General features: G+C 41.3%; 1 protein-coding gene across 1 annotated transcript in view; it reads left to right on the plus strand.

The window, feature by feature from the left end:
- Positions 1-27,416, plus strand: part of CCDC170 (coiled-coil domain containing 170) — a 91,427-nt gene extending 64,011 nt beyond the window's left edge. The window contains exons 7-11 of the mRNA XM_052646065.1: positions 4,792-4,992; positions 11,574-11,747; positions 14,320-14,562; positions 24,793-25,029; positions 27,216-27,416. Coding sequence (XP_052502025.1) covers positions 4,792-4,992; positions 11,574-11,747; positions 14,320-14,562; positions 24,793-25,029; positions 27,216-27,416 — 1,056 coding nt within the window. The remainder of the gene's footprint in view (positions 1-4,791; positions 4,993-11,573; positions 11,748-14,319; positions 14,563-24,792; positions 25,030-27,215) is intronic.
- Positions 27,417-27,911: the final 495 nt, after the last annotated feature.

Genomic DNA, 27,911 nt, shown 5'->3' on the forward strand with positions numbered 1-27,911 from the left:
CCTGGTAGCTTATTTTATATATTTCTTAAGTGAAAATCTAGCTTGAATAATCAGAGAAGAGTTGTTTCTGTCCAGAAGGCACTGGCCCTTAAGTGACCCAAGTGGCTTTTTCTTCAGCTTAGAGCTCTTGTGCTTCCATTGGATTTAATCTTAGGGCAGAAGTGCCTCTCAGGTGAAATCAACAACTCCTTGTCCTTGGAAAGTAAATTAGTTCTCTTAGGGCATTATGATTTCACTTCCAAAATCCAGGCTGCTTGGTTTCGGAGTATTATAGTTTATTTCAGTGCCTGTTTTTGTTTTTTAAAATTGCAATGTTGTTGTTCAGTCGCTCAGTCATTCAGTCGCATCCGACTCTTTGCAACCCCATGAACTGCAGCACGCCAGGCTTCCTTGTCCATCATCTCCCAGAGCTTGCTCAAACTCATGTCCACTGATATGTATTCTTTAGTACAAGCCACCCTCCTTCCCTGCCCATTCCAGGCATCTCTAGTGGTTTGTTTTTTACAGAAATAGAAATTAAGAGTTTAATCAGAACAACATCAGTAGGCAACACTTTTTAAAACATTTATATGCTGTGCTGGGTCTTAGTTGCTGCACGAGGCATCTTTAGTTGCAGCATGTGGGATCTAGTTCCCTGACCAGGGATGGAACCTGGGTCCCCTGCATTGGGAGCTCAGAGTCTTAGCTTCTGGACCACCAGGGAAGTCCCACATCTCTAGTGTTGAAATTCCTAGCACGTTTTGTGCCACAGAGTATCAGGGATGTGTTAACAGATTATACTAAGAAAAAGGAGAAGGAAAAAAAAAAAAGGAAAAAAGTCTTACTGATTCTTTAGATTTGTCGGTGTGAAAAGCACAACACAATTTTGCAGTTTTGATGGGAAACATTCACCTGGTCACTGGCATTTGATGTTTCCAAGAACTGAGTCAGATTGGAATATTAATTTATTTGAATTAAAATATGTAAATTTAACTTTAAAAAGACCTGGTGGTGTCATATGCATGGAGATCTAGGTAAGCATACGAAGCTAAGTTCTATGGTGCATAGAATATTGGGAAGTTCACAGCTGTTTGCTCCTCTCTGGACACCAGAATCTTGGCAGGACAGCTGGGGAGATTCTGCCCAGGTCAGCCACACTGGTGTTTATAAAAGTCATACTCTGCTGAATCTATAATTTCCATGGATCACTGTCAGGTCCACACAGGATAAAGATGTAAGAGGGACCCTCTCACCTCCGATTCAACACATTTGTTCCTTATTTGTCTTTCTCAGAAAGATTTCTAGTTGAAAAACAGCTTCTATGATCTGAAAACAGTTTGGGAAATATGTGCATGCGTGCTCAGTTGCTTCAGTCGTGTCTGACACTTTGCGACCCTATGGACTGTAGCCCACCACACTCCTCTGTGGGATTTTCCAGGCAAGAATACTGGGGTGGGTTGCCATGCTCTCCTTCAGGGAATCTTCCCAACTCAGGGATCGAACCTGCGTCTCCCGTACTGCAGGTGGATTCTTTATCCACTGAACCACCTGGGAAGCCCTGGAGAAACGTGATAGAGGACAATCCCTGAAAAACTTCTCAAACTCCGTATGACACAAGAACAGTATTGGATGAGCCCACATCCTGGAGGAGTAATGCTGATGATACAAGTGGGTGCAGTGTGCTGAACTTCAACTGGGAATGAGATACTGTGCTAATCAAATGGTCATTAATTTAGCTCATTTTCTCATAAGAACAAAGTCTGAGCTTCAGTGAGGTTCATTTCTTGCTTCAGTTAACACACTGGTCAGGGGAAGGGTGAGGACTTGAAATCAGGACTGTCTAACTCCCAAGTTCTAGATCAGGTGTCTGCCTCTTCCTTCAGGGTCATTATCGCTCCCTGAGCCAGTTATTGCACTCGCTTGTTGTCTTGACTGATGTCTATGGAAGACTTGGCTCTCCTCTGGTAAGGTGTGCAGCATGCTGAATGTGGCTAAGCGATCACACAGTTTCCCATCTTTCCAACTGAGATTTTCTGCATTTGTTTGCCCTTTGGCCTCCTTCTCTTTGCCAGGTCAACTATGGGATGGAAGTGTCAAAGAATCTTCGGGTAGAAAGACTTACTTTCGACTTAGAGTCCAATATGAAACCACATTTTCAGTCGCACAGAAACATGTGTCATCTCTTGTTCAACGTACCATCATTAGAGTTTTGGAGGTTACTTTGTGTATTGTACTTGATGCATTTTTTCTGTTAAGATCAGATCTGCTATTAGTAAGTACTAAGGGCATATTCATTGGAAGGACTGATGCTGAAGCTCCAATATTTTGGCCACCTGATACGAAGAGCCAACTCATTGGAAAAGATCCTGATGCTGGGAAAGATTGAAGGCAAAAGGTGAAGTGGGCAGCAGAGAATGAGATGGTTATATGGCATCACCAACTCAATGGACATGAGTTTGAGCAAACTCTGGGAGATAGCAGAGGACAGAGGAGCCTGGTGTACTGTAGCCCATGGTGTCGCAAAGAGTCAGACATGACTTAGTGCCTGAACAACAACAACAAAGTGTAGAAAATATGAAAGGGGGGTTCTGAGAGCCTCATAGTGTATAATGAAAGTAGAAATTTCCTTCAGAAATGTAATTCTTTGGATATGGTACTAAGCAGCTTGCCATCAAATATCTGATTTCAAGCACCTTCAGGAGCATAGCATTAATTGAATTATAGACATGGGAACTTGAAAGTCTTAGAAGCACAAAATTAGAGCTCAAGTAATTTAACCTTCCTGACTGTAGCACTTCAGTCCACCCCATAATATTCTTAACAAAATGTTGGCCAAATCCTAGCCATCTCCAGGGACTGGCACTTCACTACCTGACATGAGAAGATGCTTAAAGTATGAGGTAAACACAAAACCTCCAAACTGCTATATGATGTCTCAACTATATTTTAGCAATACATACAAATACATTATTTTAAAAGAGTAATAGTTGTTTCCTCTGGGTGGTGAGATCATAGGAATTAGGTTTTTGCTTATTTACATATTTGTTTTTGTCTGTAATGCATCTTTTACAATGAGTATGTATTACTTTGAAATTATGGTGACAGGAAAATTCTTTACATAGAAATAGAAGTCTTTGATATATACCTGTTTGTCCTCAACTTGAACTCTGAAAGCAACTCAGAACAAATCCCATTGTTCTTCTGTATAATAGCCTTTTAAACTATTTAAACACAATATTGTAAAGTAATTAGCCTCCAATTAAAATAAATAATTACAAATATTTGAACACAGCTTGAATATCTTCTTGTCTTTAGGTTTGATTGTTTGCAGATAGGTGGATGGGAATTTAAAAAAAAGAAACCATCAAGACCAAATAAACTTATGACCTTAAACTTATTTTTTTTTAATTGAATTCAACATTTTCTGAAAATGGGGTTTGGTGGAATCAGTTTGAGTATTCTCTAAGTGTACCTGAGGTGTTTGGTAAATTTAAATTCTTGGTTTAAGGGAAGGTCAGGAAAAGAAGAAAAACTCCTGTTTGGAAGGAAGGAAGGAAGGAAGCAAGCATGGGGTAAGGTAGCGGCTGGGGGGAGTTTGGGGTCCTTTAATGGAGAAACAGTGACTTTATGCTCTGAAAGAGGAGGTGGTAGTTAAATCCCCCCGCCTCCTTCTGCTCTGGTGTTGACTCTATTCTGACTCACTGTATTAAAGGGATTTTGATCTTTCGAATGCTAACACAAAGACATTGCTCCTTAACTGTGCATCACGGACGCAGTACCACTGCAGTTTAGTGCATGAGCAGCCAATACTCAATACAAAGTTCTAAATAAAGCTTGGAGAAGTATGTTTCTGCACTTCAATTTCCAATTACAGCCCAAGGTTATCTATCAAAGTTAACTTCCTGTGTAATCTGAATGTGCTATATGTGGCAGAAGAGTTTCTCTAGAAAATGGTTAGAGTTTTTCAGAGTACTTTATGTCTGAATTCTTTTTTCCGGTTAAGCTTTTTTCTTTTTTCTTGGAGTATCACTGCATTGCATTGTTGTGTTAGTTTTGCTGTACAGTGAAGTGAAGCAGCTATATGTGTGCATATATCCCCTTGCTCTTGAACCACTCTCATCCCACCCATTTGTTAATAGGTCATCAAAAAGCACAGAGTTGAGCCCCCTGTGCTGGACAGCAGCTTCCCACTAGCTGCTGTCTATTTTAGACGTGGTAATGTATGTCAATCCTAATCTCCCAACTTGTCCCACCCTCTCCTTCCCCTAATGTGACCACAAGTCCATTCTATACGTTTCCGGCTCTATTCCTGCCCTGCAGATTGGTTCACCTGTACCATTTTTCTAGATTCTACATATATGTGTTAATATACGATATTTGCTTTTCTCTCTTTCCAACTGAACTTTGAAACTCCTAAATTAATAATGGGACTTGCATGGCAGTCCAGTGGTTAAGATTTCAAGCTTCCAGTGCAAAGGGTATGGATTTGCTTCCTGGTCAGGGAACTAAGATCCTATATGCCATGTGGCCAAGGTAGCTTTAGGGGTAAGTAAAGGTTTTCCCTCGCTTGCTTAAGGAATGATGTAAAAATTAAAAATACCAATCAAAAATGTTTCGTTAGATAATGAATGTAGATTTATTTCAAGCAGAGGCAAATACAGCTATCAGTTACCTATTTTTAAAATTTAATTGTTACAAAGAATCTGAACGTTGGAGTTATAAATAGTTGTATCTTTGGGGTTGAGCACTAGATTTTAACACTTTGTTGCATCTGAAACAAGGCTTATCCTTGTTCTGTGTCTTTGTTTCCAGATGGTCTCCCAGCTTGAAGCCCAAATATCTAAGCTTGTTGAACAGTTGGGAAAAGAGTCCCAGTTTCACCAGAAAGCCCTGCAGAGAGCCCAGAAAGCAGAAAACAAGTTGGAGACTCTTCAGGGCCAGCTGACACACCTGGAGGAAGAGCTGGTCTCTGGAGGTGTTCTGCGAGATGATTTGAATTTCGAGAAGCAAAAAGTAATAACATGAGGGCTGGCTCATGGGTGGAAACATCTGTTGCAATATAAGATTTTATGTAAATATTTTGAATTTTACAGTACTTTGGTATCTTGGTGAACTTCTGAGTCATGAGTAAATTTCAGGGAACAATGGATATTGTTTTGGGGTTTCTTCCTATTTTTGGAGCTTCCTTGATCCAAATTAATTCACTTAAATTCAACAGGTATTTATTGAATATCTATTATATATGAAACTCTGATGGTTTGGGGGTAAGGTATGAATAACACACAGTTCTTTTTTCCTTAACTTTTCCGTGGGGCATGTGAGATCTTCCCTAACCAGGGATCGAACCTGTGCCTCTTGCATTGGGAGCACAGTTTTAACCACTGGATTGCCAGAAAAGTCCTAACACACAGTTCTTGATTGTAAAAGCTCATAATTCAATAGAGGAGACAGATGTTCAAATAATGTGCTGTACTGTACTATAAGGCTGTAAGTATTATTATAATAGATATATTGACCAATAGAGTGCTTTAGGAGCCCAGTGAAGGGAATGATAAATTCTGGATAAAGTGGGGATTTTACAGGGAAGGAGACAATTAAGTTCATCTCTGAAGGATAAATTGGATGTTAGTACAAAGAAAGAAGAGAAAGAGGGGAAATAGTGAACAAAAGTCTGGAAGGTTTCAAGTATCTTCACAGGGCACAGAGTGGCTATTCCCATATGGCTGGAACCTGACTTTTCTTGGTGGGGCTGTGGTGGGAGAGCAGATTGGAATGGCTTGGGTTGTGAAGACTGAGCTCTCTTTTTTCTGCAGACTCTGAAGTGCAATAAGCAATTTTTGAACATCACAGTGTTTTAGAAAGATCATGTTACAGGGCAGCTGAGATTGCAGACTCAGGAGAGACTCAGAAATGATAGGGGTGATAACCCAGAGGGATATAAGGAAAGTAGAGTAAGAAGAGAAGGCATCTATGCTTAGGATTTAACCCTAAGAAGACCACCGGTGATGTCTGAGCAAAAATTTCAGCAGAGTGGTGGAGAACAGAAGTCAGTTTGCATTAGGACGAGGGGAGACTACTATGGGAGAAGCTAGGGACTTAGATGACAATGAAGTCTGGTGACCAAAGAGAAAACGGGCATGAAGCTATGAAAAGCAGGATCAAAGAAAGGTTTTGTTGAACAGAATGGCAAGATACATGTTTGTACCTTATCACGGGCATCTATAGGGATAAACGGGTTCATGCATAGGCGCAGGGGGCTTCACCAGTGGCTCAGTGGTAAAGAATCTGCCTGCAATGCAGGAGTTGAAAGAGATGCATGTTCAATCCCTGCATCAGGAAGATCCCCTGGAGGAGGGCATGGCAACCCACTCCAGTATTCTTACCTGGAGCATCACATGGACAGAGGAGCCTGGTGGGGTATAGTCCATAGGGTCACAAAGAGTCAGACACGACTGAAACAACTTAGCATGCACTCATAGGCGTAGAATTTGGCACGAAAAATACTCTTCAGTTGAAAAATCTGTACTCTGGACACTCATGCATTCATTCTCTGCACTTAAAAAAACAAACAAACAAACAAAAAAAATGGAGGAAGCTTCCTGCCTGTACTGAGGGTTGGATATGTAAAGATGCTGGGGGGATCCCAGTGTCATAGATGAGATGGGCAAATCAGGACACAGTCCAGTTAGTGCTATGAGAAAAGTACACAGTTCAACAGGAATTCAGATAAAGGAGTAATTACTTCTTTCCTATCTCATTGTGTGAGGAAATGAGCCACATTCACCTGGGAGATAACACTGGAGAGCGGCCAGAAAAAATGAGTAGGAGCTTGTTAGGTAGAAGAGGTGGGGAAGGAATTTGGGGCTGGGGGATGGCAGGAATGATGAAGAACTGGAGGGTGGCAGGGAGACTGGACCATGGTGCTCAGTGTGCCAGGGCAGGCTGATCTTGCGAGGCGTTATCCCGTGGGTGATGGAAAGCCATAGATGGGTCTTGACTAAAAGAAAGGTTTCTCCGAAGGCAGGGTGGCTCTGAGAGTCTAGAGGCTAAAAGGAGGAGCCCTTTGGGTTCTGGAATAAAACTATTCTTAGAATAGTTTTGATGAGAAGATAATAAGGGTTGGGATCAAGCAGTGAAAGGAATTTCTCAAACAGATGTCTCAAAAAGGTGTGTTGGTTGACATTTTGAGCTTGATAGGAAATCCTGCACCTGAGCCTAATGTGTTAAATTGGAAGGAATCTGATTGCCGGACATCTACACCCATGGGTTCCACCAATACCTTGCACTAAATATTCAAAAGAAAAATGATTCTCCCTTCTCAAATTTGTCCCTCTCCTTCTCAGTGATGATGTAATCTGCCTCCAGTTGCTCAAGCCAGAATCCTGAGGGTCATCCTGAAGGCCTCCCTCTTTTCAGTCGATTCCTAAGCACTGTTAATCCTAAAACATTATATCCACAATAGATCTCAGATATCCCCTCCTCATCTCTAATTTAGAAGCAGTGCTTTACTTTGCAGCATTACGATCATCTGCATGGACTGTGGAAACAACCTTCTCACTGATCGCCCCACCACTCCCAGCATGGTCTTAATAAAATGCGTGTCCAATCTTATCTTCCTCCATCTGGTCAAGGGCTCTGTATGGGCCTCCCTCAGGATTAGGTCTTGATTCCTTCTTTATATGGCTGTGACCTGGCCAGTTCATCAGTCCAGGCTCTTCTCTCACCTGCAATCTCTCAGGCCAGTGGTTGCAAAGTCAGAAGCCTCGAGGGACCATCGGGGTACTGGTAGGGTGCAATGAATGGTCAGAGTCCAAACACGTCCACATTCAAATTTGTCCTGTGGTCTAAAATATGAAGGCCCCCTTGGCAACCCAGATTGCACATTGCTGGTCTCTCTGAGAAGTGTTCTCCTCATCTTCTTCTCCTGGAAATAATTGCCCCACTGTCCCATTAGCCGTCCCTTCAGATCCAGTTCCAGAAACCTTTCCTTAGAGGCCTGGTTCTTTGTGCAACATGTACCTGGTTCTGTCATGCACTCACCACCCTTTCTGTATCCATGTTTTAACTTGACTTTTCCAACCCACTCTGAATTTCTTGAGGCCCGGGAAAATCTTTTTTCTGGAGTTTTTCTAGGACTTAGAGCAAGAATCAATAAATATTATTTAAGTAATAGAAGAAGCACATCAAAGGCAAGACTTTTAGGTAGATCAATATGTCTTCCATCCTTCATTATGAAGACACTAATTTGAATAGAGGTTATATCAAAATATAGGCTTTCCTGGTGGCTCATAGGTAAAGAATCTGCCTGCAATACAGGAGGCCTAGGGCCAGGAAGATCCCCTAGAGAAGGGAATAGCTACTCACTCCAGCATTCTTGCCTGGGAAATCCCATGGACAGAAGAGCCTGGCGGGCTCCATGGGATCGCAAAGAGTTGAACATGACTGAGCAACTAACACTTTCACACTTTCATATCAAAATAGCTCTTAGTTATGAAAGTAAGTTATGTAAACTGATTCTGCCCATGGTGAATCTTCCATAGATAACTGCCTATAAACTAGTAGTAGTATCCTTAGTGCCCAATAAGAATAGTAGGCATGTTGTTGTTCAGTTCCTAAGTCGTGTCCCACTCTTTGTGGCCCCATGGACTGCAGCATGCCAGGCTTCCCTGTCCTTCACTACGTCCCAAAGTTTGCTCAAGCTCTTGTTGTTTGAGCTGGTGATACCATCCAACCTTCTTATCCTCTGTCACCCCCTTCTCCTCCTGCCCTCAGTCTTTCCCAGCATCAGAGTCTTTTCCAGTGAGTTGGCTCTTCACATCAGGTGACCAAAGTATTGGAAGTTCAGCTTCAGCATCAGTCCTTCCAGTGAATATTCAGGGTTGATTTCCTTTAGGATTGACTGGTTTGATCTCCTTGCTGTTCAAGGAACTCTCAAGAGTCTTCTCCAGAACAACTCTAAAGCATCAATTTTTTGACACTTAGCCTTCTTTATGGACCAACTGTCACATCCATACATGACTACTGGAAAAACCATAGCTTTGAGTTTATGGACTTTTGTCAGCAAAGTGATATCTCTGCTTTTTAATACACTGTCTAAGTTTGCCATAGCTTTACTTCCAAGGAGTAAATGTCTTCTAATTTCATGGCTGCGGTCACCATCTGCAGTGATTTTGGAGCCCAAGAAAATAAAATCTGTCCCTTATCTCCACTTTTCCCCATCTATTTGCCATTAAGTGATGGGACTGGATGCCATAATCTTAGTTTTTTGAATGTTGAGTTTTAAGTCAGCTTTCTTTCTCTCTTCTTTCACCCTCATCAAGAGACTCTTTAGTTCCTCTTTGCTTTCTTCCATTTGGGTGGTATGACCTGCATATATGAGGTTGTTATTTCTCCCAGAAATCTTGATTCCAGCTTGTGCTTCATCCAGCCCAGTATTTTGAATGATGTACTCTGCATAGAAGTTCACTAAACTAGGTGACAATATGCAGCTTTGACATACTCCTTCCCAGTTTGGAACCAGTCCATTGTTCCATGTCCTGTTCCAACTATTGCTTCTTGTCCTGAATGCAGGTTTCTCAGGAGACAGGTAAAGTGATCTGGTTTCCCATCTACTTAAGAATTTTCCACAGTTTGTTGTGATTCACACAGCCAAAGGCTTTAGCATAGTAAATGAAGCAGAAGTAGATTTTTTGTTTTTGGAATTCTATTGCTTTTTCTAGGCATGTCAGATTGAAAAGCAAAGGTATACAGAGATTAAATTTAAATACAGGTGATTGAAATTCACACAGGATAGGATATATTCATGCTAAGTTGTGATTCATTGTGATTCAAATGAACAAAATGTACAGGAATCCTTTCAGCCACTTTAACTTTCTGAGGCTTGGCCAAGATTCTTGAAAAGGCTCTTCCTCTTTGGGGTCTTGGCTCCCTCTTTTCTTAATCCCCTTTGACCTGATGTAGATCTTTGCATGCTGGGTGGATGGGGCAATAGAAATAGAAAATGAAGCTTTTATACCTTCCCAGAAAAGTTACCAACTCTATTTTATTTAAAATACAAACAATAGCAGTTATTTCACTTTCATTTGCATAGATTAGAAATGAAATAGTCCATTCTGGCAGTGGGGTGGGGGGCTGACAGAGCATTAAGAAGGGACAAACTGATGATGCAGAGACAGAAACAGCCTGTGGTTTTGTCACACAATACGACTGTGATGACTGTGACTTACATAGGAAAGATGACGTTTTATGTATGCTTTTCAACAACATTGGAGAATATACACTTACAAATACTTTCATCCTGATGACTGAAATATAGGTAGTTTGGGGCTTTAAGCTGGCATGCTTCAGTCATCAGAAAATGATACTTGTTTCAACATATAATTGCCTAAAAATGCCTGTTGGATGAAGAACTATTGCAATGAGAAGAAATTTCAAAGATAGAACCCAAATCATGAAATTATGTTATAGAAAGCCCATTGGTTGATTTATTCATCTGTCAAGAACTCCGTAAGCATTTCATGTCTGATGTGACCAGATGAGCCCCAGAGATCAAGTGGAGGAGGATCCTACGCTAGTTTTGTGACTTTTACCTCCTAAACGAATGTTGGGACTTCCCTGGTGGTCCAGTAGTTAAGAGTTTGCCTTCAATGCAGGGGGTATGAGTTCGATTCCTGGGCGCTAACATTCCACATGCCTCCCAGCCAAAAAACCAAAACACAAAACAGAAGCAATACTGTAACAAATTCAATAAAGACTTAAAAAAAAAAGTTGTTCATTTATCCTTGATACTTAAAAACTTTAAAAGACATTTTCTAAAGAATTTTAAACAAAACCATTGTCCATGTTTGTTTGTACAGAGAGCTCTGGGTTTAGCGTGATTTGCAGAACTAGAACCCAGGAAGAGTACAGTGGTTGGCTAAGTGGTCAGTTTCCACCGTGGAGGCCAGGGCTCACTTAGGTGGACAAAATTGCCATGGAAGTTATATAGATGATTGGTCTGCAGGGGCTGGATTAGCCAGTAGATTCCAGGGGCTGGGAGGGTCATGGTAGCAGCAGCATGTAGCCAAAGCAGAGAGATGTGGGTGTAGTCAGGGACATGCCTCATTTGTCAGATGGCAGAGCTTCCCAGGTGGCTCAGTGCAAATTTTCTGTCTGCCAGTGCAAGAGACCTGGTTTGATCCCTGAGTTGGGAAGATCCCCTGAGTTGGGGGGAGGAAATGGCAACCCATTCCAGTGTTACTGCCTAGGAAATCCCATGGACAGAGGAGTCTGGGGGGCTATAGTCCATGGGGTCACGAAAGAGTCAGACATGACTTAGCAACTAAACAACAACACAGGGTTAAGAAGAGTGTGTAATGTTAGACTAAACATCAAGGCCACTGACCAGAAGAGTCCGGAAAATCTGGACAAGAAACAGAGTATGGAGCTTGCAGGGTGGTTCAAGAATTCATCACCAAGCACTGGAGTCAGCAGCTGGGCTCTGTACTGGGTTTAATAAGAACTACCTGTAAGCTTGGGAGAAAGAGAGAGATTCTGTGAGATGGCTTATTAACTCTACTTTTGTGTCCCATTTTTATTTTTGTTCTCGAGTTTAGTATCTTAAATTTCTGGATCAGCTTTCAGAGAAAATGAAGTTGGACCAGATGGCTGCTGAACTTGGCTTTGACATGCGTCTGGATGTAGTTTTAGCTCGCACAGAGCAGCTGGTCCGCCTCGAGAGCAATGCAGTCATTGAAAACAAGACGATTGCCCACAATTTACAGAGAAAGGTAGGGAATATTGTGGGTGTTGTGAGAAGGAAATTCTGAGAAACTTAAATCTTGAAAAATAATGTACTTCTACTATATTTGCCAATGTGGATAGGAAACATACAAATATGTGTTCAGAAGCTGAGTCTTGATTTCAAGCCTGAAGGGAAAGTAAATGTATCATCCAGGGTTATGTTTAACTATGAGTAATAGAGGCCCAAAGTTGCAGACTCAAGCAATTAGAAGTAGTTTTGTTGTTGTTTTGCTTTTTGCTTTTGGTATTTTTTTTCTAACATACATTTCTGGAGGTAGCAGCTTAGGGTGAATGTGACATCTCTGCTCTGTAAAGTTTCCAAGGACCTAGGCTCTTTTCAGTTAGCAATTTCCCATCCCTAGGGTGGTCCTTATGACCATGGTTCACAGAAGTACCTAGGACCAGGCAGAAGTTTAAAAAAAGAAAGGAATGAAGAAGAGAAATGCGAAAGAGCATGCAGGAGCTATCTTTTAAAGGAGGCTCCCAGAGTTTTCTACATGAACTTGTGTTTACCTCCCACAGCTAGAATGTGTTCTGATGGTTAAACCTAGCTGCAAGGGAGGCTGGAAACTAGTCTTTACTCTGTAGCCATTTGCCTAGCTGAAAAAAATCACTATTTCTATGACTGTGGGAGAAGAGGAGAGTAAAATCTTTTGCTTTTACATAAGCTCTCTTGCACTAGAGAGTAGAGGGGAGAAGTGCTTACTTTCCACTAACTCAAAGGAAGACTTAGAAACAGTTTAGACTACATAAATGAATGAAAGGATGAAACGGATAAAAACATAATTATTAGTTATATAATTATTGGCATTGGGGAAAGAAAGAGGAAAACACAGATGTATCTTTAGAATAGTTCTTAGGAGAAAATTCTGTGGTAGAATTATCATGTATAGGCTGCTTAATGACTCACATCTGGGTTCTCAATTTGGCTCCACCAAGCTGTATGACATTAGGCAAATTATATACCTTTCTGTCTTTATTTCCTTGTATTTAAGATGGGAATGATACCTATCTTACAATGTTAATTTTTTAAAAACAGTATTTTTGAACTCTTGGTTCACAGAAGATGCTCTATTCATGTATGACCTCCATTTATGGTGTCTTAAGGAATATTTTCTAAAAGGAAGCAGACACCCCCTATTACCATCAGAGACATGAAACTGAGCTGCGGTTCTTTCTGAAGTTCTCAGATAATTGATTTTCCCTCCATATCCAATACTATTCTTTCTTAAGTGTTGTATAATTATTAAAATGACCAGTGTACAGAATTTACCAGGGTAAATTTGCAATAGAGTGGAACTTGACATGAAGAAGGTCAGGGAAGGGAGGCTAGTTACAGAAATACTAAAAGAGCCTTGTTAAAAAAGGACGTGGGCATGGACATTGCTTGTCCCTGTTTGGTAAGATAGTTAAGCCCGTATTTCACAAAGTTCTTCACACTTTCAAACACTTTACTAATGCAGATTATATAATTGGAGAAAATGGGATGTTTTTTAGCTCTAAGATTCTTTATTTCTACATGATTCCAATTTTCAGTGTCTGTAATAGATGAATGAGGTTCCTATACTTAATATTCCACTCACTAATTGTGACACGTGAAGGCCAAGAGGATTTTTTTCTCCTTTTAGAGTCCATAATCTTTTTCTAAAAAACATTTCAATTCTTTCATTAAGTTTGACTGTCAATGCTAAGTGCCAAGTGCAGACCTTATTCTGCTTGGTTTGAGGATGGTATAGGTCTGGTGTGTTATAAAGACACTAATGAAATAACACCTTCTTGAAGGTGAATTAACACCTATTTCTAAAATCTTCAATATATAAATAAAGCTTTCCTCAAGATCTCCTTCATGTAGCTTATGTTAAAAACATATCAAATCCCATGTTTGGTGCCACTGAACCTGTTTCTAAATGGTTGAAATTAGTCGGTCTGGGTATTTGGTGCTAATTTGCACTGTATCTTCTTTCAGAAAAGACCAGTGTGAGCATTGTTGCCATGGGATGTTGGAGAGGATTTTGTCTGTCTTATTATGTTCTGCTCTTGATAAGCTCATTTTAGTAGTTTTAAAAGTAATTTTACATTTTTATTATGATGCACATCATGTTGGAGGGAATGGGACATTGAAAGCGTACTCCTTGGTGCATTTTCTGTGGCTCTTTTGTCTCATACTTTGCAGCTACCAAATTAATTCTTGGAAAAATAGGGATTAAAAAAATGCAATCAGGGAAAGGAATCCAACAACCTTTTTCTGATGGTTTACAAATTAGTCTTATTGAAGTATAGATAAAGATCAATATTATCTAAGGAATTCATTTATATTTACTGACTATTCAATGATTATTTTAAAAAATCCCTTGGGGAGGGAGGTAGGAGGGAGGCTCAAGAGGGAGGGGACATATGTATACCTGTGACTGATTCATGTTGATGTTTGGCAGAAACCAACACAATACTGTAAAGCAATTATCCTGCAATTAAAATTAAATAAATTTAAAAACCTAAAAAATAAATGAATGGAATTTCACAGCTAAAAAAAAAAAAAATCCTTTTTTTGTATCAAACCAGCTAAAGACTCAGAAGGAAAGACTGGAAAGCAAAGAGCTGCACATGAACCTCCTCCGGCAGAAAATAGCCCACCTGGAGCAGGAGAAACAGGTGCGCTCAGCTGTGATGGTGGAGCGGGATGAGGCCAATGTCACCATCAGGAAGCTGCAGAAGAAGGTGGAGAGGCTGCAGAAAGAGCTGAGTGTGTGTCGAGAGCTGAACACCGAGCTCAAAGCCAAACTGGCTGACACCAACGAACTTAAGGCAAGTGCTCAGCTGTGTTTCCTTGTCACTGTTTGTGTTTCCATAAAAATTTATGGAAAAGAGTGACAGCCTTATAAGGGGCACACTAGGGAAAAAAAAAAGCTGAAAACTTTCTCTGATTTTCTAGAGCTGTGAGAAAATGCAACAAATTTCACAGATCAGCAGGGTAGATCAACTTTGTGTCTCTTCAATATCTGAAATGAAGCCATCCGTAGTTGCTGAATGAAAAATCAAGTAAAAAGGGGGTGATGTGATGTACAGAAAATAAAAACATTTCTTCAAAGTGTGGGTGACTATGATATTAGGAATCATATAGATTTTTTTTTTTGCATTGGCATTTGCTTAGAGAAGATGAGAAAATGAATACACACAAGTGTTCGCTGAGAATGATCAGACAGCAGTAGGGTGTGTGTTATGCTTTGGGATATTGTCACACCAAGCAGGGAAGAGGGCAGACAGGCTGGGGCCATGTGCTTCCTGGATTCAAGGTCTTTGACTTCTAATGAGTATAGAGAAGAGTGAAATGAAAACTTCGGATTTAATAAAAATATTCAAATGTCACGTGTGTATACCCCTGGCAATAATATGTTAATTTCATATACACTGGCATCCCTGGCGGGTACACCCATCGTGCATACTGGCAACAGTGATGTCCTTCCTCTCTGCAGATGAGGGCTCTGAAATGGAATGTTTCTGAGTCTGGAGACAGATTAGTTGGGAAAAGGAATTTGGAATAAAGCCAACAGTTGAATCTGTGTAGCAGAACCATATCTTAGGGCATAGTTCCCACTCGATTTTCCCTTCTGAGTCATTAGCTCTTCCCCCCTCCCTCCTCCAAGCCCTTCTGGCATCAGAACGAGGTAGCTAAACAGAGGCTTGCTTCCCTAGAGAAGGGAAGGGCAGACATAGCCCAGGGGAAGGGACACATTTGCATGTAAAGGAAGGAGAAGCTAGGGAAAGCATCTGCTGGGGTCCCTGGGTGAGGAGAAAGTGTCAGAGGTAAGTATCCTGGACACCCTGCTCACACCTTGAAATTGACCTTTAGGGTGTGTGTCTGGTGGGTATGGGGAGAATCTCTGACGTCAGCATGCAGTTGGTTCCACCCTGGCTGGCGGAGGCTGCAGGAGTGCTGGGGCAGCGGGCCTAGACTGCACCCATTCCAGAGCCTGAAGCTCCATTTGCGCCCATGGGGACTGTGGAAGGTGGCTAAAGATGTGAGAGGGATGGTGTGCTGTGGGAGCAGGCGGGGGTGACCCTCTGAAGTGACGGACACAGTGACCCGCCATCAGAGACTCTGGGGCAGATGTCCTAAGTCGTGATCCTGGCTAAGTGTAGTGAGAGTGGCCATAGGACGCCTGGCCCAAGACAACCCTGTGAACCAGAGCGTTGAGGACTCACCCTAGCGATAGCAGAGAGCGGAAGCAGGAAGTAGCAAGTGGAAACTGAGGGCTGTGTCTATAGTTTGTTCCCTTTTGGTCTCAGTGACTTAGACCTTAGGTCTTCATCATTTTTTCAGTGCGTTATTTTTAATTATTTACAAGCATCTTTCCACTTAACCTTTTCACAAGAGAGCCTGATTCTCATAATGAAGTTTTGCTCTTTGGATGATGTGATTATTCAAGTTGTGTTTCTGGTCACCGTGGCTGGCTTGAGAATTTCCAATTCCAGTGTCAACATTGCAAGCAACGTTTTCAAATGTGGAGCACACAGCACTGGTGTGTGCACAGTGCTTCTAGGTGGTACAGGATGGAGTATTCTATAATGTTCAATCCTTAAGTGAAAAATGAGTTCCTTTTAACTTTTCTTTCAATTCTTTCACCATCAAGGAGAAAATCTTAGAGGTAATTATGTCCTATAACCTGTTCTGGTCTACGTTTTAAACAATAAGCTTTATACTCAGTGCTGAGTACCAGCTCCAGTGGATCTGCTGTGCTGTGCTGTGCTTAGTCATCCAGTTGTGTCTGACTGTTTGTGACCCCATGGACTGTAGCCACCAGCCTCCTCTGTGCATGGGGATTCTCCAGGCAAGAATACTGGAGTGGGTTGCCATGCCCTCCTCCAGGAGATCTTCCCACCCCAGGGATCAGACCCAGGTCTCTGCATTGCAGGTGGGTTCTTTAGAATCTGAGCCACTGGAGAAGCCCCCCAGTGGATCTGGGACCCACCCAAATCCAAGATGATTTCACCTTGAGCTTCTTAATTACACTTGCAAAGGCCCTTATTACAAATAAGCTGAAAATCTGAGGTTCTCGTAGACATATTTTTTGCATGGGTAGGGGGGGACACTCTTACTCAATTAAGAATTAATTTCACCATTTATAGATGGTAAATCCAAAACAATCATTTGGACTACATTTCTATGTGTTTTATTTTAAAAATTGAGATTGAAATTATATGCTATAAAATTCACTCTTTGAAAGTACAAAGTTCAGTAGTTTTTGGTGTAATATATTGACAGGTTGTACAACTATCCCCATTCCCTAGTTCTAGAATTTGTCCATTATCCACCCCCTAAAAAAACCCCAAAAACCCAAGAGACAAAACTCCGTATTCATCCTTTCCTCAAACTCTGTAAATCAATAATCTACTTTCTGTCTCTATGATGATTTAGTTGCTAAGTCGTGTCTGACTCTTGAGACTGCACATACTGTAGCCTGCCAGGCTCCTCTGTCCATGGGGTTTTCCAGGCAAGAGTACTAAAGTGTGTTGCCATTTCCTTCTCCAGGGGATCTTCTTGACCCAGAGACTGAACCCAGGTCTCCTGCACTGAAGGCAGATTCTTTACTGATTGAGCTACTATCTCTGTGGATTTGCCCATTCTGGACATTTCATATAAATAGAACCATACAGTTATGGAGCTGCAGCCTTTTGCCTCTGGCTTCTTTCTGTGTTTTCGAGGTTCACCCATATTGTGATCAGTACTTCATTCCTGTATTAATCAGAGGTCTCCAAAGAAACAGAACTAATTGGATGTGTACACACACACACACACACACACACATACACACAGATTTATTTTAAGGAAGTGACCCACATAATTACAGAAGCTGGCAAGTTCAGAATCTGCAGGATGAGCCAGCAGGCTGGAAACCCAGGAAGAGCCAGTCCAAAGGCTGTCTGCTGGAAGAGTTCTCTTGTTTCAGGGGAAGTCTGTCTTTTTTCTATTCAGGCTTTCAGCTGATTGGTTGAAGTGCACCCACATTACGGAAGGGAAATGTTAATCTTATGCTGAAACACCCTCACAGAAAATTCATGATAATGCTTGACCAAATATCTGGACCTTGTGGCCCAGTCAAACCAACACATAAACTTAACCATCACATTTCTTTTTAATGGCTGAATAATATTCCATTGTATGGACATACTATGTTTTTATTCAGTATCTGATGGGCATTTGGATTATTTCCATTTTTTTGTTGTTGTTTATGATGAATAAGTCTGGTTTGAAAATTTGCATGCCAGTTTTTTTTTAATGTGTTTCTATGTCTATTGCAAAACATTGTCGAAGACTTTGACTCCTAGCTTACTCAAACCTTTCTTTTAAAGACCCATGTATTAAATTTCCTCCTGAATTCTAGACCAGGGAAAAGCGGACCTTTCCTGATAAATTACTAAATTTTAGTTTAGCAGGTAAACATAAGCATTGTAGAAATCTGTTTTTGAAAGAAAATATATTGTCTATATTTCCCCTTCCTGTGCTGAGCCAGAGTAATTTTATTTTAATATTGCTTACATACGTACAAACTTAATACTATATAGAAATTTCTTAATCTCATTACATGTTTACCACTATAAAATCCAAATCAACTTACAAATCAAAACAAAGTGTAAAACTAGAATTTAAAAATTGGCAATATTGGGGACTTCCCTTGTGGTCCAGTGGCTAAGGCTCTGCTCTCCCCATGTAGGGGCCTGTCAGATCGTGGTTGACCCTGGTCAGATAACTAGAGCCCACATGGCACAGCTAAAGATCCTGAGTACTACAGCTAAGACCTGGTGCAGCCAGAGAAATAAATATCTATTTAAAGATGGGCAATATTAATTCACTATGCTAGATTTTATTTCACTGAAATCACCATTACTAAGAACGCATAGTACCAATTGCTTGTGTGTGGTATGCGCTCTTTTGGTTCTGACATATGGACAGTTTGTGTTGCCTAAGAGTGAATTATCAATTCACAGAGTGAATTATTCTACTATGTGCCTTTATGTTGCTGCTGCAGATGCTTTGTACATATATCATGACGCAGCGTGGCCTCCACTTGGCGTGAACACATTATTTATGTATTAACTCTATCTTTGCTCTTTCTTCATTGACCTAGGATAATTAAAGTTGTGTTACTAATTGGCAGAAGCATAGCCTTATGCACGAATGCAAATGCAGGGACTGAAACAGGTGGCAGGACTCCAGTTCTTTGCATAACTCATGAAATGCCAGTTGCTTCATAGCTGGTGTGAGTTTTGATTAGTTTCAGCTGAAAAGGCTGAAACGCACAACAGTGGCTTGGTCAGGAGAGATGTTTGCTGCTTTCTCACTGAAAGAAAGCACGGACGTAGTCATTCCATGTTTAGGAGGATAGCTTCACGGTCATCACTAATCCTGGCTTGTTTTCTCTGCTTTACTTTCCTGGCAATAACTTTCCTCCTCAAGACCACCTCTTAGGGCAAGCCAGCTACCTGGGCTCTGCCTCATTCCAGGCACGAGGCAGGAAGCAAGGTGGAAGGACAGCCAGTAGCCGTTTTCCAGGAAGAGTACAACACTTCTTAGTCTTCATTGGCTGGAACTTAGTCCCTGGAGCTCACTTAGATGGGTCTTTATTCTGGGAAGTAATAAAAAAAGGAAGACCAGATATTCAATGGAGAGGTTTCAGACTGTACCACAGGACACAATCTTAGTAGGGAGCTGTGACCAAAAATCGGTAGTCAGATAACCAGAAACTAGTGGAAAACAACCATTATCTTTTTGGTAGTCTCTCAAGGACACATTCAAAGGGAATAAGAATCTTCAGCCACCAGCAAAGCTCTCATCTGCTTACTGACTCTACTTCCCATGCTCCTCCCACACTTCAGAATGCTCTCCAATCCAGCCCATGTGACCTTAGTTTATATTTTTTCCCCTAACCTACCAATCATGAACTGAGCTCTGATTATGTTGACTCACTGACCTTGAATTGCCCTGGACTTACCCAGCTTTGAATGTGTGCATCAAGCAGAACCTGTGAGAAAAGACCTCCTGGGTGAGGTGGGGGAGTGGCGGTGAACTCAGCCTGCAAAGTAGAACAGCTTCCTTTGATTTCTGCTACTGTTCCCGCCTAGCAAAATCTCTGGGGTTCTTTGCGGAGGGATACAGCTTCCCTGGACAACCCTTCTCCTGTCCTGTCCCACCCCCTTTAAAGAGTGCCCGTACAGTGCAGGGCTTCTGCAGGGTCCTGTTTTTTTGTTTAAACTTTTTATTTTGTGTTGGAGTATAGCCGATTAACAATGTTGTGATAGTTTCAGGTTAACAGCAAAGGGACTCAGTCATACATATACATATATCCACTCTCTTGCAAACTTCCCTTCCATCCAGGCTAATACATAACATTGAGCAGAGTTCCATGTGCTATACAGTAGGTTCTTGTTGATTATCCATTTTATATATAACAATGTGTACATGACCTTCCCAAAGTCCCTAATTATCCCTTCCCTCCTGGAAATCCTAAGTTTGTTCTCTGTCTGTGAGTCTCTTTCTGTTTTGTAAGTTCATTTGTATCGTTTCTTTTTTGATTCCACATGTAAGGGATGTCATACAATATTTCTTCTCTGTTTGATTTACTTCACTCAGTATGATAATCTCCAGGTCTATCTGTGTTGTGGCAAATAGCATTCTTTCTTTTTTGTAACTGAGTAATATTCCATTGTATACCTGTACCACATCTTTATCCATTCTTCTGTTGGTGGACATTTCTTGGCTGTTGTAAACTGTGGTGCAATGAACATTGGGGTGCATGTATCCTTTTGGATCATGGTTTTCTCCAGATATATGCCCAGGAGTGGGATTGCAGGGTCATATGGTAGATCTATTTTTAGTTTTTTAAGGAACTTTTATACTGTTCTCCATAGTGGCTGTAACCTTAGGGTCCTATTTTCTGTACAATCTCCAGAAAACCCTCCAGGTGAAGCTTGTAGATCCTCTTGCAGATTCAACAGATCAGATTTTAAATTTAATCACCTTTTCTTTCAGGGCCTTTGGCCCTTGTAACACAAGAGAGGATCGTTCGCCAGATTTGAAATGCTTTTCCTCCAGGAGGCAGATGCCAGATACATTATTCACCAGAAGAGAAACTCTCAGAATGTGATCCATCCTGGCTGGGGTCTGCATGGTGCATCAGTCCTGTTTATGACCATCTCAGACCCACTGGGAAAAACTTAGGGACACAGACTCTCACTGAACTCTGGGCTGACTCTGAGAAGCTCCCTTAGTTGGATTAAGAAACCCATTTGCCCTGCTCCCCTCCCAGCAATCTTGTTTGCCTTAGGAGGCTGAGAACGCCTTCCCAAAGTTGGCTCCCAGTTCTGTCCTGGTGGTTTGGCTTGGACTCTGTAACTCGCTCCCTGACAACAGGAATTCAGGCAGCCCTCAGGACTGTGATAAAGTCTCATATTTTTGAGAAATTCTTGGCTATAAATTCTTCTCATTAGGACTTGATTTACGTGCTTCTAACTCTCCAAGCTGTGTTCCATCTCTTTTGGTAGATGGCCCACTGTAAATGTTTTTTCCAAGCTGAGCAGAAAGGCTGAATATATCTCCTCTTCTGTTAATACAACATTTTTAATTCCATGTAGTAATCCCAGAAACTTCTCTCTTTACCCTGTATTTTCTCTGCTGCCCTGAGATTGTTGGCACGTGAAGGGTATCTCTGTGAAAGGGAGATCACTTTGTTTTAAGGTTGATACTGATTTTGCCCATCTAACGTCCCCTATTTGTAAAATATTTGAAAAAATACAGAATGTATTTTTAGAGCTCTTGTTCATATAGTAAATTAATAAATAAATGTACATATATATTCACAATTTTTTACTGATAGGATACTTTACACACGCCTCAATCATGCCTGGGAAAGCTCCCTTCTCAAGTTTTTATTCTGTAAAATTTCAAACCTATAGAACAGTTGCAAGAATAGCATAACAGACATTCTTCTACTGTTCATGTAGATTGTTAACATTTTCCTGATTGTTATAATTTGCATAATGAGAAAGAGACAAAGACAGAGAGAGGAATCATTTGAGAGTACCTCATGACACTTCATGCCTAAATACTTCCCAGATATCTCTTAAGAACAAGAGAATTCTTCTGTGTGACCATAGTAAAATAGCTACACCCAGGAATCAACACTGAGATATTGCAATATACTCGTACTGATTTACCATCTATATTCAAATACGGATTTTGATAACTTGGAATTGATGAATGATCTCCAGGGTCAGCCCCCATTTCCTTGTCGTGAATGCTTGCTCTACTGCTGCTATTTCATTGACTAGAAAACTGACTCAGAGCCCCTTCCCTTCGACGTTGCTTTTATTCCCTCCATGTTTCCCAAGCTGTAGCAGTTGTTCTCATACCTTCTCAATTGCAAGTCCCACAGCAGCTGTCAGTTTCCCAAGGGATTTCCTCTCTCCTTCATGAAACCAGTAAAAAAATGTTGAACTTGTGCAAGCATGTCTGCCATCAACTTCCTCTTTGCCTGGAAAGGAATTTAGTTTCTTAAGAAGTTGTGTGTGTGTGTGTGTGTGTGTGTGTGTGTGTGTATGATGGTAGGTAAAAACAAGTTTCCAGTTTAGGCATTTGACTCAAGCTTTCTCAGTTTAATGATGTCACCCAGACAATATAAACCTGATGATTTTCCATCTGGACAGCAGTATCCCAAGCAGGCACTTTTCTTCCATAGCGTGTCATAATCCAATCTGAGAATAGCTTCTACCATTCCTCTGACTTTCCAGAAGTGCTGGAGGACTCTTCAGAGTTTAGATCAGGTCAGCTTGTGCTCCTTACACCATAATTCTGGAACTTAGTCTCTGTGAAGATGCACTCTAACCCCAAGACTTGGTCAAGATTTTAATCTCTAACGGTAGCGTCCAAATGCAGTCTAGGGAAATCACAACAGTCTCAAAATCCCTCAGCAATAAACAATCAGCTGTCTGACAAACTAAATGATAGTGGTTGCTTTATTATTGTTACTCAAAAAAAAAAAAAAAAAAAAAAGAAGAAGAAGAAAAAAAAAAGAAAACCAAAGGAGGATTTCATTCAAGAGTGGCAATGTTTTAAAGCGTCTTTTTTCCATTTCTCTCTCTTTGGTTTCCTCCCTACATGGCATCCTACATCTCACAAGTCCCTCTTCCATCCTCCCAAGTTTCTTCCAAGAGTAGTTTTTGCAGCCTACTTAACAGAGACTCTTTCCATTCCTCTCTCAGTAGGTCAGTTTAGTCTCTCAGGCTTTCTTCTTCCCTGACACTCTCCCCATTATTCAGCTTCACCCTGGGAACCACAGGATGGGAGTAGATGCAGCAAGAAATTATCCTTCCTTCTTAGGAAAGCAGGGATGTAATGAAAGGGGGAGGGAGGAGACAGCACACACTCATTATTTGGTATCTTTTATTTTTATTACTTTCAGATGTTACCTTTAAGTGATTTTCAATAAAATTGAAACACAAATTCTTGCTTTTTCTCGGAGACTATGACCGTTGGCCTTGTCTGAACTATTAGGAGGCTCAGAACTAAATTCAGAGCTCTGCTAGCTAGTCTTTCTGCTTTTCCATCCCATATGCACTGCTTAATTTATTTCAAAGGAATTCCTTTTGATCCTTTTTAGAGGCTTCATGGGAAATAGATGGGGAAACAGTGGAAACAGTGTCAGACTTTATTTTTGGGGGCTCCAAAATCACTGCAGATGGTGACTGCAGCCATGAAATTAAAAGACGCTTACTCATTGGAAGAAAAGTTATGACCAACCTAGATAGCATATTCAAAAGCAGAGACATTACTTTGCCAACAAAAGTCCATCTAGTCAAGGCTATGGTTTTTCCAGTGGTCATGTATGGATGTGAGAGTTGGACTGTGAAGAAAGCTGAGCATCGAAGAACTGATGCTTTTGAACTGTGGTGTTGGAGAAGACTCCTGAGAGTCCCTTGGACTGCAAGGAGATCCAACCAGTCCATTCTGAAGGAGACCGGCCCTGGGATTTGGAGGGAATGATGCTGAAGCTGAAACTCCAGTACTTTGTCCACCTCATGTGAAGGGTTGACTCATTGGAAAAGACTCTGATTCTGGGAGGGATTGGGGGCAGGAGGAGACGGGGACGACAGAGGATGAGATGGCTGGATGGCATCACTGACTTGATGGACGCGAGTCTGAGTGAACTCCGGGAGTTGGTGATGGACAGGGAGGCCTGGTGTGCTGCGACTCACGGAGTCGCAAAGAGTCGGACACGACTGAGCGACTGAACTGAACTGAACTGAACTGAGAGGCTTCTTTGTAAATATGCTTTCTGATCTCAGTTTTATCAAGATGTAGTTTACATTCCATAAATCTCACTCTTTTAAAAGTGTACAATTCAGTGGTCTTTAGTATATTCACAGAATTGTGTAAACATCACTGCTATCTAATTTCAGAATATTTTCATCACCCCAAAAAAGAAACCCTGTCTCTGTCAGCAGTTACTCTTCATTCTCTACTCCCACCAGCCCCTGGACTTTTCTGGATCCTTCCTATAAATGGAAGCATACAATAAGTGGTCTTTTGTGACTGACTTTTTTGTCTTAGCATAATGTTTTCAAGGCTTATCTGTATTGTCATATGTATCCGCACATTGTTCCTTTTTATTGCTGTGTAATACTCTGTTGTATGGATATACCACATCTTCTTAATCTACTCATCCATTAATGGATATTCAGGCTTTTGGTGATTATGAATAGTGCTACTAGATACATTTATGCACAGGTTTTGTGGACATAAGTTTTTAGTTCTCTTGTATGCACCTTGGAGTGAAATCGCTGGGTCATGGGTCAACTCTGTGTTTACAGTTTGAAAACGGGCCAACTGTTACTCACAGCAGTTACATCATTTTGCATTCCACTGTTTGTTTATTTTAAAAAGTTGTTAAGTGAATTTCATTGACTTCTGGTTTGTCTTGTTTATACAGTTTTCCTGAATAAATGCAGAGAAAATTATTAGCATTCTCTTTGACTTCTTAGATTAAAACTTTGGAACAGACCAAAGCCATTGAAGACCTAAATAAATCCAGAGACAAACTGGAAAAAATGAAGGAGAAAGCTGAGAAAAAGCTGCTGTCTGTCAAATCAGAACTGGAGACTACAGAGCATGAGGCTAAGGAGAATAAAGAGAGGGCCAGGAACATGCTAGAAGTTGTAACCAGTGAAATGAAGACACTAAAAAAATCTCTGGAAGAAGCAGAAAAGAGAGAAAGGCAGGTGGGTAGAAATCTGGGGGTGAAACCTTATTTTGGAAAGATAAAACAATTCAAAAGCGTGATAATTATTCATGTATCTCTTTATAACCATTTAATTAGGCTTTCTACATAATTCCAACATATCTATATCTGCCCCCTCCCATCTTTTTGGCATCAAAACAACCATTATGATTTACTCCACTAAGAAAAGCAATTCACCTTTTAATGGCACGAATTGTAGCAAAGAAAAAGACATTCTTATCAAAGCCATGGAAAGCCTGTGAAAAGCCAGGTTCTGGCTATGGAGAGGTTTTTTTTTTTTTTATTATGTTTGCTGATTGCCTCTGAAGTTCGAGTTATCCCAGATCTTCTTACGTTATCCAGGGCTTCAGCCTCAGGAGGGAAATTTTATCTCCAGCAGAGATCAGTTGCAGGAAATGGTCCCAAATCACAAACAGTGGCACCCAGACCCAATGGCTGGCCGAGCCCAGATGGAAACCATAAAACAGAACTTGTGCGCCCGCTGGGTGCAAGGCGGGGTGTTATCTGGTGAGCCCATCAGGAGGTCAGGCAGAAAGAAACATGTCCTGGGCAGCCTGACCCCTGCTTTTGGCTTTCATCTCGCTCGCTCTCTGCAGCCCAAAAGGGCACAGTGAGGACTCTGATCCCAGGATATTTTTTCTCTTTAGCAGCCTCTGCTTTGGCTCATGTGTCAGGCAGAGCTGAGGAAGGCCAAACTCCAAGAGTGAGTGGTCTCAGTGGGAACTTCTCAGCATTTAATGGCTTTGGCCATATTCAGAAGGGTGGAAAAGTTTGAGGAAAGCTTTTCACTGGGGAGATTAGGCTGGAGAGAGTGTTTGGTTTCCCATGTTGGACTCAGCATCGGAAGGGGCTTGGGAAGTTAATGAGCACACGGAGATGATGTTTGGACGGCACTCCTCCTGGAGGAGCATCTGTCTCTGGATTGGTTCACACCTTTTCTGAAATGGAAGGGGTCGTCTGGCCATCTCTAGTAGATCTACTACTGCTTTTGGCTAGAATCACAGCAACCAGTCTGTGAGAATTGAGGGGGTATAAGTCACATGTTGTCCATCTTCTCTGGCCCCAAACTCCCATTTTTCCTTTTGTGATGGACAAATAATTGTCCCAGAGAGTCCAGTGTGCTGTGAAACGGCAATCCGTGTGATGCGATTTGATCAACAGTTAGAAGTCCTCCATATTCATCAGCTCATACTTCTTCTGCCATTGGCTTTTCCTTTAGTTGAAGAGGTTCATTGCCCAGTCAATGCCGCAGGGCATAAGCATTTATCATGTGACACACTCAACCACACCAACAATTGTAAAGCATTTCTTAGTGTGCAGCACACACACACAGTCGACTATCGTTTCATTTGATCTGAACTTCAGAACAGGCATGGGAGGTAGGTAGGTAGGTTGCTCATTCATCCTGGAAGTGAGAAAACAAAATCTTATCAAGGCCAGAGTCTCCTTTATAGTTGCTGAACTGGGTTTCTTGATTTGGTAGCTGATACCACATTAATTGGTAGTTCAGATGGTAAAGAATCTGTCTGCAATGCAGATAACCCAGGTTTGATCCCTGGGTTGGGGAGATCCCTAGAGAAGAAAATGGCTATCCACTCTAGCATTCTTGCCTGGAGAATCCCATGGATAGAAGAGCCTGATGGGCTATAGTCCATGGGGTCCCAAATAGTCAGACAGAAATGAGTGACTTTACTACTACTACCACATTAATTATCTCATCATAAAAGTGGTTGTCTAGAGGGTAGGATGGAGTGAGAGGTGGGTGGAAGGTTCAGGAGGGAGGGGACATACTTATAAGAGGGAGGGGACATACTTATATCTATGGCTGATTCATGTTGATGTATGGCGGAGGCCAACACAATATTGTAAAGCAATCATCCCCCAATTAAAAGTAAATAAAAAGAAAAGCGGTTATGAAATTGCTGAAAGTTGGTGTCTGAAAGGACTTTAGAGGTAATTTTGTAGGCTAGCCTCCTCCATACCCCCTTCTTTCTTCTTCTTCATCTTTTTTTATAAATGAGAGAATTAACTGAAGAGTAATGAGAGTAAGTAATTAGGCTAGCTCATGCAGACCTGGGTTTTCCACGGGTGTTTGGATTGCCTTTGATCTGGCAGTGTTGCTGCAGTCTGTTCTCTCGATTCATGTGGTTCTGTTTGCTATTGCAGCTGGTGGACTTCAGGGAGGTGGTTTCTCAGATGCTGGGCTTGAACATGATGAGTCTTGCTCTTCCTGACTATGAAATCATCAAATGTCTGGAAAGACTGATCCATGCACACCAACATCACTTTGTCACCTGTGCCTGCCTCAAAGATGTGACTGCAAAGCAAGATAGGCCCCCACAGGGCCACTTACAACTTCCTCACTGAACAATGTATCTCTTGAGGGAGGTGGAGATGGTGAGAGAGAGATAGGATGCAATTCTCAATTTCATAAATTCCCCAATCCTTTGAAATTTGATCAGGGTGTGAATATTGCACTCTCTGATGATACTGCAAGAATCCATCATGGACAAAAAAGGATCTTAAGAGTGCCATCCTCAGCTAAGTGTTTGGCACTATAAACAACTATTATTTTATTTGCTAGCACTTTGCGACTCAAGACAAATTTTACTAGATTGAGTACCTAGATCTGGAAATGATGGTAGGGAATGAACATTTATGTGGTATCTATTATGAGTCAGGGATTTTACTACCCATTTTAATTCTTGTAATAATAATGTGGAGAAACTGTAATGTTTTTATTTTATAACCTCTCTGAGGCTCAGAGAGGTGATCTTGGTTACCTACCTATGATTGCAGTTAATTACTGACAGAACCAGAATGAATACTACACTGGCTCCGTATCCAAGGCCACAGCTTCTC

Source organism: Budorcas taxicolor, chromosome 9 (genome assembly GCF_023091745.1).
Source record: "Budorcas taxicolor isolate Tak-1 chromosome 9, Takin1.1, whole genome shotgun sequence".
Taxonomy (NCBI): Eukaryota; Metazoa; Chordata; class Mammalia; order Artiodactyla; family Bovidae; genus Budorcas; species Budorcas taxicolor.